This window comes from Brachyistius frenatus, unplaced genomic scaffold (genome assembly GCF_029030835.1).
Source record: "Brachyistius frenatus isolate BFR_SWC_R1_liver_20210118 unplaced genomic scaffold, ASM2903083v1 Contig_35, whole genome shotgun sequence".
NCBI classification, from domain to species: Eukaryota; Metazoa; Chordata; class Actinopteri; family Embiotocidae; genus Brachyistius; species Brachyistius frenatus.
In genome coordinates, this window is record NW_027210634.1 from 1,240,739 (window position 1) to 1,255,666 (window position 14,928).

Consider the following 14,928-nt stretch of genomic DNA (forward strand, 5'->3'; position numbering starts at 1 on the left):
TATAGGTCGCACACTCAAAGGTGTCCCAGGGATGTATTTTGGAGCCGTGCCTTAAAGCGTGTGACTTTTGAGAGTTGTAGAGATGATTGTGTTTTGCAGGGCATTTCTATTCCTTCACTAAAAGGTTAACTTTCTTTTTTTTATTATTTTTATTATTTTTATTGTTATCTATAACGAATGAGCTGACGTTGCTCCTTCCGGTCTGATGTTTCCTTCATCTGATCCTGATAAAGGAACAAACATTAGACATTAGAGATGCCTGTCAGAGCCTTGCAGACTTTTAGCAGGATGAGTTGGGTAAGAGTCAGCTTTGACAAAACATGTTAGTGATACATCATTTTGTATGTCATATTGACTTCATACTTCCACAGGGGAGGTATTTACTAACTGCTGGGCTGCAGGGCTGCAGGTGCAGACTGAGCTGTCCTGTAAAGAGACACTACAGCTTTCTGCCAGGTACGTCGGTTTCATAGCTAAATCTATAGAAGCACACGGTTAAATTAATTAATTTTTGTCGTTAATTAATAAGTTGCTTAATAATTAATAATAATAATGTTAGTTGCAACTGCCTGTCAGAGCCTTGCAGACTTTTAGCAGGATGGCTTGGGTAAGAATCAGCTTTGACAAAACACGGACTGTTAGTGATACATCATTTTGTATGTCACATTGACTCCATACTTCCCCAAATTAATCATTAAATCAGGTATAAATGATTTGACTTGAAATGGCTGTTTCCAAGGCCGAGACTGAACATTAGCAGTAAAAAAAAAAAAAAAAAAATTCAGACTGTAACTTGGGATGTACATTAGTGATTATTTGTGACATTTTCTTGACTAAATGAATAATACTTTGACCAATAAGATGCCTGATAGCATAGTTAACAATAGAGACTTGTGCCTACAGTGGCATTATGTCATTATAATCCTGCTTCACGTTCACTGTCACAGATGACGTCAAGTCGCTGCGGGCTGTGGTCAACCCCGATATATCAAAGTAAGAAATGACATTCTGCTGACGGATTGTGACCCTCTGCGTGTTCTGGGATTCGTGTTAACTCGTGGCCTCTTCCGACAGGGTCCGAAACATCGGCATCATGGCCCACATCGACGCGGGGAAAACGACGACCACAGAGAGGATGCTTTATTACTCTGGCTACACGAGGGTACTCGGAGGTTTGTGGGGGGGGGGGGCAAAACACATCTGCGTTGTTAATTCTTAAACTTGATCTGTTCGTTCCACGTGTTTATTTCTGTCTGTATTGCTTTTTTTTTTTTAAGACGTAGATGACGGGGATACCGTCACAGATTTTATGGCTCAAGAGAGGGAGCGTGGCATCACCATACAGTCAGCAGCAGTCACCTTTGACTGGAAAAGTCATAGAATAAACCTCATAGACACCCCAGGTAAAAAAATAAATAATATATATATATATATATTCTGTCACATTTTCCAGCTGAGACTAAAATAAGAAGAAGCAGCTGCTGAAATGTTTGTGATTTTAGGACACGTTGACTTCACGCTGGAGGTGGAGCGGGCACTTCGTGTCCTCGATGGGGCTGTCGCAGTGTTTGACGCGTCCGCCGGTGTTGAGGTGAGCTCGCCGTCTTTCTTTTTTTTTTTTTTTTTTTTTCAAATTGGTTTCATCGTATAATCGGTTTCCTTTTCAAACGCCGACAGGCTCAAACTCTGACCGTGTGGAGACAAGCAGAGAAGCATCACGTGCCCTGTGTTTGTTTCCTGAATAAGATGGATAAGCCTGCGGCGAAGTGAGTGACTCAAACACCCGGTTGCAAATAAAACAAGTATTGTTTTACTTTTCTTGTGAAAAATGTAAGTGCAAACTGTCTTTTTTTTTCCTTTTTCTTTTTCTTCACAGCCTGAGTTTCTCCCTTGAGAGCATAAGACAGAAATTGAAAGCCAATCCAGTCCTCCTGCAGGTAGGCCTTCAAAAATCACAGCAAAAATAAGAGAAATAGTGTTTCTCTTGATGAAAAGTAATTAAAAAAAACTTTAAACACCTAACTTTATAATAACTGTATTTAATTAGCACGAAAATAGAGATTTCTGGACAGAATACAGCTAAATAAAGCAGTGGCTACTATATAGTATAGTTTAAAGAAGCAGGCTTATTTAAAAAAAAAAAAAAAGTCTTCCCCTGATATACTTTTGTACTTCTATAATACTGTCAGATTTATGATTACAAGTTTAAAAAAAAAAATAAAATACAATAAAAAAATTGGTGCAGCAAAACTGGAGACATTCTTTCTCTATCACAACCTGCAGCCTACATTACCCACAATGCATCTCACAGACAGTTTGGTCAGATTCAGGTGTGTTCTGCCAGTAGAGGCTCAAGTAGCTATTAACATACATGCATATTTTTTAAAAATTTTTTTGTTTTGGTAATGCCGCTTCGACAAAAGATAACAACAACATATCCATCTACATGAAGCAGCAGCTTGTTCCGTAGTGGAACCTCACTTACATGAAATACAATAAGAGTTCCTCCTTTAGCCTGGAGAGGAGATGCTAAGCGGGTTATACAGGTCTGGTAAACTTACTTCTTTCTATCTATTTTCTATCGCCGAACCTCCAGATTATTTTAGCCTCCAGCCCCAACTGACACCGACTCATCGCCTGAGACAGTTTCATCATCCCTCTGGATCTAAAAGCAGCTTTCTACAACTTTTACATAATGCAGTAATATTACCCAAAGACCTGTGAACAGACTTTGGAATTAAAGATGAGCGGAGTTTCCCTTTAATAATAAGCCATTTTTTTGACTAATTAATTTGTAACAAACTGTACAAAGAAAGCACCTGATGAGAGTCTCCGTGTGATTTAATTGCCTCATAAATCCCGTTTCACAGCTTCCTGTGGGCAGCGGTAGGAGCTTCACAGGTGTGGTTGACTTGTTGACCAACCAGAAGCTGACGTGGAAGCCAAAATCTACGGGAGACGACGGGCGAGCGTTCGAAGTCAAACATCTGGACCAGTCTGATGACGCGGAGCTGCTGCAGGCGGTCAGCGAAGCCAGGACGGCTTTAATCGAGCAGGTACATGTCACAACTGTAAAATAATAACGTGTCAAGGTGCTCCAGATTTTTTTGACGTTTACGTTTCTGTTCTCAAATCACAGGTTGCTGATCTGGACGACGAGTTTGCTGAACTGCTGCTGACCGAGTTTGGCGACAATTTTGATGCCGTTCCCTCCATGAAAGTAAGCCCTGTATTGCATAGTACAAAAGTGTAGGCCATCATCGCAGCACTGTTACTGAATGAACGAATGAATCCTCAGCTACAGGAGGCCGTGCGGCGGGTGACTCTGGCCCGTAAAGGCGTCCCAGTTCTCTGCGGGAGCTCTCTGAGAAACAAAGGAGTTCAGCCGCTTCTAGACGCCATCACCGCCTACCTGCCCGCTCCCCACGAACGACACCACGACGCGGCGTGAGTAACTCTTCGACCCGGACCAGAACTGTCACATCAAGTGAGAGAACAAATCCAGCCTGATATGAGTTTGTGTTTGTCACGGCTCTTAAAAAGTGTCCTATTAGACAATATTGGATTAATTTAGATATTCGTTTTTTTTTTTTAAATTTTTACGAAATAAGTGGTGAAACCAGAGCTGAGGCGTGTCCTCTGAAATAAAAAAAAAAGGGGTTTAGTCTTTATTTTCTGCTTCAATTTAATTTTACTTTTGCAGATAAAGGATTTTGTCATGACCACCTCCACAAGGGACGTTTATGCTTTTCGGTGCAGTTTGTTTGTTTGAAGGCCGGTTCACGGGAAAACTACCGTCCTGATTTTCCTGAAACTCTGTGAAAGGGTGTACCTTGGCCCAAGGAAGAAGCCATTTCTTTTTGTAGAGGATCTGCATCACGGGGCAAATCTTTTTTCACTCTCATTAACATTGCGAGAAAGGATGTTAGCGCTGCTAAATTCTATACATCTTTATATCCAGTAGATGGTCAGTCAAGTTCAAAAGCGACAAAACATAGGCCATCCTAGAAATACGAAGACTCCGTATCACAATCCAGTAATTCTCTGGGACACAGCTACTTTCTTAATCCAGCCCACGGTTCCGGCAGCTTCTACTCCACTGTGGAGCACTCTGGCACAGTGCAATTATAAAAAAAAAAAAATGTTGCGATGTCATTGTTGTCAGATGTTGAGCTTGTCGATTTTTTTTAAATTTTCTCAATCCTCCCGCAGGCGCTGGTACAAAGACGACCTGTGTGCGCTGGCCTTCAAGGTTCTCCATGACAAGCAGCGCGGGCCTCTGGTGTTTCTGAGGATCTACTCCGGTACTCTGAAAGCACAGACGGCCGTCCACAACATCAACAGGAACAACACGTATGTGCTTTCCATTCCAGCTGCGATTGTTAACCTCCTGACCGCCACAACACGATCACATATGTCCAAACTCGTCTGTCCGTAGCGAGAGGATGAGCAGGCTGCTGGTGCCGTTCGCTGATCAGCACGTAGAAATCCCCTCGATGACCGCGGGAAACATCGCGCTGACTGTAGGACTGAAGCAGGTAGAGCGCAATCCATAATACTGTGGATTTGCTTAGTTGACGATTTTCCCTCCTCGATTCTTCATGTTCGCCGCTCCCTCTTCAGACAGTGACTGGAGACACCATCGTTTCGTCCAAGGCTTCGGCGGCAGCTGCAGCTCGCCGAGCCCAAAAGGACGGCGGGGCGGGGAGGAAGCACGGAGAGCACGCCAGCGTCGTCCTCTCGGGGGTGGAGGTCCCTGATCCCGTCTTCTTCTGCACCATAGAACCACCAACCATGGCCAAACAGGCTGGTCAGTAACGGCGACGATACTTACACTTGCATCAGTGTTAAGCAGTGCAACCTCTCGAGGTCACTCACGCGTTTCCTTTCTCCTTCTTCAAAGATCTTGAGAATGCACTCAACTGCCTCCAGAGAGAAGACCCCAGTCTTAAAGTCAGAGTCGACCTAGACTCTGGTCAGGTAATGCCGTCATTGGATTAGCGAGGACTTTCTTCCGTTATGGAATCGGGTGTCCGCTACATGTCCTTCTCTCTCTGCCTCTCTCAGACCATTTTGTGCGGGATGGGAGAGCTTCACATCGAGATCATCCACGATCGGATCAGGAGAGAGTACGGCATCGAGACTCACCTCGGACCGCTGCAGGTGGCTTACAGAGAGACGATTCTCCGCGAGGTCTCAACTGCAGGTACTAACCGTAGACTGGAGGTGAAAGTGGACGTAGCCTCCGGGTCTGAAAAATTAGGCCGATGCGGAAGTTCCTTAAATTGCAATACCAACGAGGGCCACTAGAGGTCGGCTCCAAAAGACATCTGGCTCCATAAACTCCCATTCAACTTCTCTCTCTTCTATCAATTTTTCCCCACAAGTTATGTTGGTGTTGTTCGCCAAAGTCGCTCCTTGTTTTTTGGGGGCGTGTCTGTTTGATTGACAGGCCTGTGTTGCAGTCAGGTTTTCCCAATAGTGGGCGGGGCATAGTGTCCTCAATCAGATTGTGTCAGATCCTTCGCTCGTCCAAATATGGTCACCAGTAGCTCAAAACCGCTTCGAACGAGCAAGATGGTGACGGACAAAATCTGAACTTGAGGCTTCATAACGGCCGTTCACAAACCAGTGGGGTACCAGCAAAAGTTCAGCTGGTAGCCAGTCCGTCGCAACACTCTTTTCTTTCTTTTTTTGGTGCCTTTAGAGTGGGCGAACATAATTTACAATTTTTTTTAAATATTTTGTAGTCTTCAGGATTTGTGATGCTGCGATTTTACTTTGAAGGACATGCGATTCCCATGATGCCATGCGGGTGCAGTAGCCGTTTAGTCCCAGTGTTGTCATGACAGTAACTAATTGTTATATCAGTAGTTAACTGTCATTCCAGCATTTGCAAACAAGTTTAGGATTAGATAAATCTGACTTTTTAACTAATTCCAAAAAAGTTCGACTTCATTGTAGGTTTTTGAAACCTGATGAGCATCACCAGTTTAAACTTGTTTGAAAAGCCCACGTGCCTTTTAATTAATTTAACCCTAGTTCCTTTTTTTCCCCATCTCCATGTATTAACAGTTCTTGAAGTCATTGTGTGTTACTGAACTACTTTCCTATGAAATAAATATGAATGCCCAAAAACTTTGGTTCCTGAAACTGGACTAGTTTAAAACTACTGCATTAAGAGGAATATTTATTGTCGGCTACACGCCAGAGATGTCCAAAACTTTGCTCCTATATGAATTTTGTTGTAACGTAGACACACTGGACCGGACGATAGGAGAGAGACGACATGTCGTCACAGTGGAGCTGACCGTGAGACCGCTGGACATCGACTCTGCGGGCGGTTCATGTGAATCAGCATTCGCAGAGGAGTTAGAGGGACAGCTGTCAGCAGAAATCAAAGAGGCGGTGGAGAATGGATTACGCAGCTCGTATCTCCTAGGTAATACCGACTCGACGCATTTATTCTCCTAATTAAACTTTAAACTTAAGATCTTTCTCTGTAACACTGAGTATTCATGACAAACGGAAGAGTTCAGGGGGTAAAAAAAACAACAACAACCCTAGTTATTGTTTAACTGTCCAAAACCGAGCTGGATCTTCACAATCAGTAACGTGTGGCTGTTAAAATGTATTTAATCAGGAAGTCTGGCTGAGATTAAGATCTATTTAACTAGAGAGACCTGAGAATGAAGTACACACTGTATATACACCACACCAAGGGGAGTCAGACACACTCACAATAATTTGAAGAGAGACTCATAGCTAAATCACTCAACGATACATTTTTAGTGACTTTTAAAGAATTATAATAAAATGCGGGTAAACCTGTTCTGCACCGTTTTGTATTTACGGACTGATAACATTTCTCTGATACACAAGTTTGTTTTCGATGCCTGCCTCCACCTCCAGGTCCACTGCTGGGTTACCCTTTACGAGGCGTGTCTACACTCGTCCAAAGTGTTACCACGGAAGCAGGGACGTCTCCCGCCATGGTGTCGGCCTGCGTGTCTCGCTGCATGCTGAAGGTAAACCGGCATCGGTTCATGTTGCAAGTGTAAACCACGACGACGGAGAAGCTCACGGCACAGTCTGTTTTTTTTTTTTTTTTTTGGATGCAGGCGCTGAGGCTGGCGGGCGGCCAAGTCCTGGAGCCGGTCATGTCTCTGGACGTGACCGTCGGGGAGGAGCACCTCAGCTCCGTGCTCGGGGACTTGGCGCAAAGACGGGGAACGGTCAGAGACATCCAGAGTCGCCATGACAACAAGGTGCTGCTGGCCACCGTGCCCCTGGCTGAGATGATGGTGAGAAGTCCAAACGTGTCATTATCAGGTGTTTTTTTTGGGGTGGGAGAGTGGGGGGTGGGGGGGGAACCAGGGTTTAATTTGCCACCCTGACAATTCTACACTCTTATAATCCGTTTCTTCGTAAAGGGCTATTCCACCGTCCTGCGAACAGTGACGTCAGGCAACGCCACCTTCTCCTTGGAGCTGGACGCCTATGAGACCATGAATCCTAAGGAGCAATACAGGCTCCTTAAAAAGATGGCTGGTCTGCTGTGACGATCAGACCTGACTACTGATAAGCAGCCCTGGTAGGATGCTATTTATTGTGTGAATATCCATTGCTGGATAAAGATAATACAAATCATGTTCTTATTTGGATGCAAAATAAATCTGCAGCCAATATTATTACTTCATACCTTCGATATTTTTTCTTCTCCCAGGAAACACCAGAGCAACAGATTAAATGTCAACATTTTATTGACAATCATACAAAGATTCGTAAAAAACAAATAGTGCAAGATGTGGATGACATTAGAGGTGATTTAAAGTTCTGATGAGCACTTTGGACATTTAAACCGAGTGTCATTTGTACAACAGTACTTTGACAAAGGCAGTTTAGGTTTTGATTTTTCAGTTGAAATAAAGCGAAGCATGGAGTTGCTACAGCGTGCGGATTTGTTTTCCCTGTCCGTTTCCTGTTCCCGGTAAAAGGCGAGCCCTCCCGGGCTTTTCAGAGACCTCTGTACTCCCGCGGACAGTAGCTGGTAAACAACGGCTCAGCTGGGATCCCGCGCCTTACAGAAGAAAAAGGTCGCTTAGACATAATGTGTTTTATAGTTACTACGATGACGACTACGCAAAGTCACGCGATAACGAGACGAGCGATACTTACTCTACCATACGACAGCGGTGCACAGACAGCCTGTTGAAGGCGTCGTTGATGTCGGTCACGTCTTTGGCGCTCCACAGCCGCTCTGCCACGGCACTGGCACGAGGCCTGGCGAGTGGCGAAAGGAAAGGAAAACGAAAGAATACAATCTGTCATGCGACGCGTCGGGGGTTCAAAATACGCGCGTCTCCTGATAAAGCGTTCACTGAGGAATCGCGCGAGCCTCACCAGAGTCTGGGTGTGAGGTTGGTGCCGTCCACATACTCCCCCCACAAACAGGCTTCTCCGCCAATCACGAGCTTCTTCTGCGCATCAGTTCCTGTTTTAATGCGATTGATGAGGTCGGGTCAATTCAACATCCAGAGAATCTAAAACTCAACTGTACAAGAAGGTTTAATTTAACTGAATTACAAATATTCAAGTGATTTTTTTTTTTTTTTTAAAGATATTTTCCCTCTCTTCATTCAACAGGCTTACACGTATTCGCACAAGAGTGACAACTCCCTGACATTTCAAATCTAGGTCAAGAGTCTAATAAAAATCGGACTCGGATGGCAACATAACAATAAAAGACAATCATACGAGTGAGAAAGTCCAAAACACTAAGTACTGCAATGGGCAGGTGAAAGAAAAAACCCACATTCAATCATGCAGACAACGAACCCTTAAAGTCCTGCGGGTCGACCTTGTAAAAGCCGTACCAGTCCTGGCCGTAGGAGATACGGTTCAGGTACCAGGGCGTGGACAGCAGGGTCTGGTACCCTGACGATGTAACATTTGCCATCTCACTCTGGTATTGCTGCTGGTTTCCTTTCCAAACGTGGATAATTGTGTCTTGTTTCAGCTACACAGCACACACACACACACACACACACACACACACACATACATACAAGTATCAGCAAGACAGAAGAGAAAAAAATCCGGGGGCGGGGGAAAGGGACAAAGACGAAAAACATCCACGCCTTCCATCTGATACATTTTGTGTTTTTCCTTCTGCCAATACTCCTTTTTTTTTTTTTTATTTTTATTATCTGCAGAAAATTATGTTGCATAATCTGCATGGTATTTTAAACAAGTGTCTGCAAATCAACAAAGGTTCAGTGCAACTTTCGTCTTGGTCCAGATTTATGGAGGACCAAACCTTCTTTCCACGCCGCATTTATTGGTTCAGGATTGGTCCCCCATAGTGTTGTAATACATCATCTCGTGAAAGAAACCACATCTGAATCCACCAACCACACTGCCCCATGTTCACTTTATGTCTGTCTGACTCTCACTGTGTCACAACTGTGCCAATTTCAAGCGTAAGCCTGTTGAACAAAATTGTTGCCTAAAAAAAACAAAAAAAAAACAGGTCCAAATCAATCAGAGTTTTCTTCCTCCAAATTATTTATTCAACACAAGACAGAAATTTTCATGAAAACTGACCGTTGAAGTTGAGTGGCTCAACCTTGTAGTACTTCTGCCAGTCCTGTGCGTAGCTAATGTAATCTAGGTACCATGGGGCGGAGAGGATGGTGGTGTATCCTGCTGCCGTCACCTTGCCCATCTCGTCATTACTCCCGCCGCCGATCCACACGTGAACTACCGTGTCTGGCTTTAGCTGCAATTGTTACAAGCCAAGCTACTTTACTTAGATGAGGTACCACACGAGTCGTTGGTTGCGGCTGAAGGAATAGTTTTGACATTTGGCAAGAGTTAGAGGAGACGATCAATACCGCCACCGTGCCTGTGTGCTAAATATGAAGCTACCATAAACGGCCAGTTAGCTGAGATCAGCACAAAGTGTTGAAAAGACTCAACCGTCGGCTCCCAGGGCACCTCTGAAGCATTGTCTTGTTTGTAGTTTGTGTAAAACGTACAAGAAATGGGTGTGTTCAGGAGCAACTGGGAAAGTGGGGACCTCCCCCTGTGGAACTGGAAACCTCCCACTGGGAAAGTGGGAGGTTTAATAGGTGAAATAGACATGAATTGGTTCACCTGTCCTTCCTAAATTTGCTCGCTGTGTTAAACAGGACTTCAGCAGTCGCGGTACCGGACCGTTCTGGTCAAAGAGGGAGCTGAGCCGGATTTGCTTGTCGTCAATCTATATTTTCTGACCCTCGTCCGTGGTCAGGATGTGTTGGGTCGGGACCGAAAGAATACGATTGCGGAATTATTTTCGTTTGCGCGGTGGGTGAGACGGGGTCAGGTGTGTCCAACCGGGAGGAGACCTCGGGTTAGACTCAGAACACCCTGGAGGGATTACATAAGTAGTCTGGCCTGGGAATGCCTTGGGATGGCTCAAGAGAAGCTTGAGAAAGTTGCTGGGGAGAGGTGTGTCTTGGACGGATGGATGGATTATGGCCATTCTGAGATGCCGATAGGTTGCTGCTGGCGATAGTTTTCCATTTAGCATTTAGACAAGAGAGTGGTATTCATCTTTTTCAGCAAGAAAGCAAATAAGTTTATTTCTCAATTTCTCTTAAAAAAAAAAAAAAAAATCACCCACACGTGTTGGTCAAATACTTAAAAAATTCAAACAGCATGTAAAAATCTTACCTTAACACCGTTGTCAAAAACCTCCTGCCAGATCACGTAGCCCTTTTTCGTAGCGGTGACAATATCCAAGAGTCTATCACATTAAAATGGTAAGAAAAAGAAAAATGTGTCTTACTGTTTCACTTTTGATAAAAGTTACAGAACTAAAATGAGAAATGCACCTTTGGATGTAGAAGGACTCCAGTTTGCCGTAGTCTTGTCCGAAGCCTTGCTCGACCATGAACATCCGAATGTCCGGGTTGGACTTCCTGCGGAGCGGAAAACCAGCAGCTAACGTCTGCCGTTTAAACCTTCGGTGCCCGGAGGAAGCCTCTGACGCGGAGTACTCACCAGCATGTGAAGTCCACCTCGTCCCCTCCCAGGTGGACGTAGGCGTCGGGGAACACGTCGCTGATCTCCTTGAAGAACTTATTCATGAAGTCGTACGTGGTGTTCAGGATGGGGTTCACCGGTCCGAAGGTGCCAGAGGGCTTAGAGCCGGCGTAACAAGGCGTGAGCAGATCTGTCTGGCCTGAGATGGAAAAGGCATCGAATAGATTTAAAAAAAAAAATTAAAAAAAAAAAACGGTGGCAGATAACGTGTCTCCGGCAAACACTTGAGAAACTCACCTTTGCCCCACGACTGTGTGTGTCCTGGTGTGTCGAACTCCGGGACGACGCGAATGCCTCTCAGACGACCGAACTCGATCACCATCTTCACGTCGGCAGGCGTGTACACGTGTGTGTACGGGTGGTAAGCTCCCTGTGAGCAGTTTTAACAAACAAGTCGTCGACCAATACAACATCCTAATGTGATTTAAAAAAAAAACCAACCATCGGTTTTCCTACTGACCTGCTGGCTCAGCTGAGGGAACGTTCGGCTCAGGTAAGGGAAGGACGGGTCGTCGACGATGTGCCAGTGGAAGACATTGAATTTGTTCATCGCCATCGTTTCCTGTACGAACGAGCGAGGTGAACAGGTGCTTAGAAAGCAGATGAAATTGCAAATGAGATTACAAAACGAGGACTTTTACCATCAGTTACCAGATTAGCCAGGATGACTTTAACGGGAAGGAAATGACGAGAGCTGTCCAGCAAGACGCCTCGATGTGGAAATCGGGGGAAGTCGCTGATTCTGGTGGAGTTGATGGTTTTCTGAAAAGATTTTTTTTTTTTAAAGTTGCGACGAGTTAAAACGAGGCTCACGTAAACGTAACAAAATGGCCTCGTTGGGATTCATGTGGCGGACTGTCTGTCGTTTACTTACAGCTCCATATTCATCTTCATACACCAACTGGCTAAAGGTTTCCAGACCTAAAAAAAAATTAAAAAAAAAAAAAATTCAGAATAGACACGTTATACACGGTTCTTGGAACATTTTGTCATACAATAAAATTGCATTGGTTTTTAAGATGATTGAAGCAAATGTGGTGTGACGTGTTCATTGATGAGCGTCAGAGCTGCCAGTAGACATTCTTTATCCCGTGTCTAGACTTCACGCCAAGCTAAGCTAAACATCTTCTGGCCGTGGCAACACTTTACCATAAAGACATGAAAGAGGTGTCAATCATTTAATCTCGTTTTCAGCTGGAAAGCAAATAAATAACTATTCCTGGCAGCTATTTATCGAGCACAAATTTTAAATGTGTTGCAGCTTCTTAATTGTCATTATTTCAGGCTCCTTTTTTTTTTTTTTTCTAAATCCCAGACAATCATTTTTTTTTAGGTCTGGATCACAAAACGAGCATTTTAAAAGATCATATCTGAGAAATGGTGATAGACATTTTTATATTTTATGCCATTTTTACCAAAAGATTATTCCAGGTTGTTCGATAATGACAACAAATGTATATTGTACCCCAAATACACAGTGTACTTTGAAATATATTTTTTGCAATAATAAGCAAAAAAACCCAAAACATAAATCCTACCACGCAGGGCTCCCCAGACCGTCGGTGCTTTCAGGAGGGCAAATGGCTGATCCACCGACAGTTCGTCTGTGGACACAAACAGTCGTGTATTTAATAGTAAATTGGTAAATGGGCAGCACTTATATGGCGCTTTGTCACCGTAGCGACGTCAAAGCGCCAGCCAAGTGGGCAACCCGCATAGGCCCGTGCACGTGCTTTGCGGTACGTTCACAGATCGGATTTAAGACCGAGCTTTAAGGAGGGCTTTGAATGTTTGGTGTAGATTAACTGCGGTAATCCTCGTATTTGCTCTCCAGGTAATCTCTAATTCCACCGGAAAAGTCGCGAGCACGGACGCTTTCACTGGCAGGTTAGGATGAGGGATCTTCATTGGAGTAAAAGTACCAATAAAACAATGTGAAAAATACTCCATTATATTCAAATCCTCCTGCATTCGAGGTCCTGTCTAAATAAAAACAAAATGACTTTAAAGTAGAGGGAAAATGGAGCGGTGATTGTTATTATACAGCATATTACATTTTTAGACTGTTGATGGATCAATGTGTCGGCGGCATGTTACTGTTGTAGGTGGAGCTACTTTTAACAACTTTATATCCAGTTTTATACACAAGGACAAGCAGATACATCTGAGGGGACATCAAATAAATACTGCGAGAAAAACAAAATTTCAGTTTTAGGACTTTTTTTTTTTTTTTTTTTTAATCTAATCTCAAATTTTTGGTGAGATATTGGATCATCTGAAGATTTATCGAAATAAAACAAAGTTTAGGAAAGGAAATATCGCCATTTGGTGGAGCTGTTCTCAACTCGGACACCTGAAATATAACACCCCAACTACACACCGACTTTTGTACGACGTTAGAAGTTAAACAGGTTGGAAATCACCGTTCTTAAAGCTTGTTTTATTTTCCACTGTTTGATCAAATCTTCATCTAGAAAGTAACTAAAACTAAATGTAGTTTAGTTGTAAAGCAGCATTGAATGGAAATACTAAAGTAAAGCACAAGTACTTCAAAGTGTACTAAAATGCCGTACTTAATTAACTGGTAACTAAAGCTGTTAAATAAATGTAGAGGAGTAAAATGGAAAATATTTCCTTCTGGAAGAATAAATACTCAAGTAAAGTACCTCAGAAGTGTACTTGAGTACTTTTTTTTTTAACGATGCTGTAAAATAACTTGAATAAATGTAGTGGAGTAAAAATGAAGATGTATATATTTTCCCACTGAAATGTGAAGCAGTTGAAATACAGGTGTAGAAATACAAAAAAAAAATGAGCAGTTCAGGTGCGTTTCTTTTAAATATGACGTGAATGAGGAAGAGAAGAGACTCACATGACTCGTCAGATGTTACACTGGGGTACCCGTCGCATTCAGAGTCGGGTGATGTGATCAATACCAACAGCTCGGGCAGCTCGGTGGGGCCCGTTCGCCCGCTTTTGACCGGTTTTTTAGCGATGCCGAACATGTAGTCGTAATACCTGCAGGAGAGAGACGGTGAGAGGTGAAACCGGTCCCTGAACGCAGCTGCGCGAAGGCTGTCAACAAAACGGGAGGCGCAGACACTGGAAACATACAAATAGATGTAATAATAATAATTATAATTATAATAATAATAATAATAATAATAATAATAAAAAAAACATTTCTCACCTCCTGTACGCGTTCTCCAGGAGGCTGCAGCTCGGACCGGCCGTCGATAATTCGGCGTCAATTATTCTGAAGCCGAAACTGGGTAATTTGAATGAAACCTCCGAGATGTTCATTTTCTGCGGAAGCGGCCACAGGGAGCCGTACTTTGACGACCGAGCCGCGGGCTTGGCGGCCTCCTCGGCCTCCTCGTCCAAGTAGTCGTCCTGCAGGCCCCGGCAACAGCCGAGAGCCAGCAGCACCACACCAAACTTCACGCTGGCTGTCATTTTTGACTGAAGAGCAGCGAAGTCACAAGACCCGTGCGGGCGGACAGTGGCTTTATGTCGCCAGAGGAGGGCGGGGCTTCCCGTGCGGAAGTTATGATTTTTTTTAAAAAAAAAAGAAAGATTTAAAGGGGAATCACAGTCCTAAGGTCACTTTTATGAAACAACAAATGAGCAAATCTTTAAATTATTTCAACGACAGAGGAAGTATTTAGTTCATTCATGCATTTAAAATGTTACTTAAACAAAAATAGAATCAGGAAAATGTACTTGTAACTATAAATGTAACTATATTCAAAGCAGACAAATGGCTGATATTGCAATACTGTACTACTATGTTGTTATTACACATGCATGTTGTTGTCTTGGCTGGATTTTTTTTTT

The 14,928-nt window shown here is 43.5% G+C and overlaps 2 protein-coding genes across 3 annotated transcripts; one reads left to right on the forward strand and one right to left on the reverse strand.

Moving 5' to 3' along the window:
* The first annotated feature begins 28 nt into the window (after positions 1-28).
* On the forward strand, positions 29-7,562 carry gfm2 (GTP dependent ribosome recycling factor mitochondrial 2). The gene is made up of 20 exons (XM_069700827.1): positions 29-297; positions 372-456; positions 948-993; positions 1,075-1,172; positions 1,278-1,403; positions 1,503-1,591; positions 1,678-1,766; positions 1,877-1,937; positions 2,871-3,056; positions 3,140-3,220; positions 3,299-3,447; positions 4,213-4,353; positions 4,439-4,538; positions 4,624-4,810; positions 4,904-4,980; positions 5,068-5,206; positions 6,257-6,442; positions 6,913-7,028; positions 7,122-7,304; positions 7,434-7,562. The coding sequence occupies exons 1-20, from the start codon at positions 256-258 to the stop codon at positions 7,560-7,562; spliced, it is 2,310 nt and encodes a 769-aa protein (XP_069556928.1). The 5' UTR covers positions 29-255.
* Positions 7,563-7,745: 183 nt separating this feature from the next.
* hexb (hexosaminidase B (beta polypeptide)) lies at positions 7,746-14,580 on the reverse strand. Of its 2 annotated transcripts, none has more exons than XM_069700860.1 (14): positions 14,282-14,580; positions 13,964-14,109; positions 12,630-12,695; positions 11,966-12,012; positions 11,743-11,853; positions 11,552-11,653; positions 11,329-11,461; positions 11,050-11,230; positions 10,881-10,967; positions 10,720-10,792; positions 8,839-9,019; positions 8,404-8,494; positions 8,179-8,283; positions 7,746-8,080 (listed from the first exon to the last, which is right to left on the reverse strand). In XM_069700860.1, exons 1-14 carry the CDS (start codon positions 14,545-14,547, stop codon positions 8,017-8,019), a joined length of 1,653 nt encoding a protein of 550 aa, XP_069556961.1. In that variant the 5' UTR covers positions 14,548-14,580; the 3' UTR covers positions 7,746-8,016. The 2 variants fall into 2 exon arrangements, with proteins under 2 accessions (XP_069556961.1, XP_069556962.1); XM_069700861.1 differs by lacking the exon at positions 8,839-9,019 and adding an exon at positions 9,607-9,781 and having other exon boundaries at positions 14,282-14,578.
* Between the last annotated feature and the right edge of the window lie 348 nt (positions 14,581-14,928).

What these genes read in the sequence shown, in the direction of transcription:
- gfm2 (XM_069700827.1), top strand. Translation starts at nt 256, where the DNA reads ATGCCTGTCAGAGCCTTGCAGACTTTTAGCAGGATGAGTTGG. An exon ending in ATGCCGTTCCCTCCATGAAA is followed by an intron (nt 3,221 to 3,298) that starts GTAAGCCCTGTA and finishes ATGAATCCTCAG; the next exon opens with CTACAGGAGGCCGTGCGGCG. An exon ending in CCGCGAGGTCTCAACTGCAG is followed by an intron (nt 5,207 to 6,256) that starts GTACTAACCGTA and finishes GTTGTAACGTAG; the next exon opens with ACACACTGGACCGGACGATA.
- hexb (XM_069700860.1), bottom strand. Translation starts at nt 14,547, where the DNA reads ATGACAGCCAGCGTGAAGTTTGGTGTGGTGCTGCTGGCTCTCGGCTGT. An exon ending in GGTCTGGGGAGCCCTGCGTG is followed by an intron (nt 12,013 to 12,629) that starts GTAGGATTTATG and finishes ATTTTTTTTTAG; the next exon opens with GTCTGGAAACCTTTAGCCAG. An exon ending in GAGTCCTTCTACATCCAAAG is followed by an intron (nt 10,793 to 10,880) that starts GTGCATTTCTCA and finishes TTAATGTGATAG; the next exon opens with ACTCTTGGATATTGTCACCG.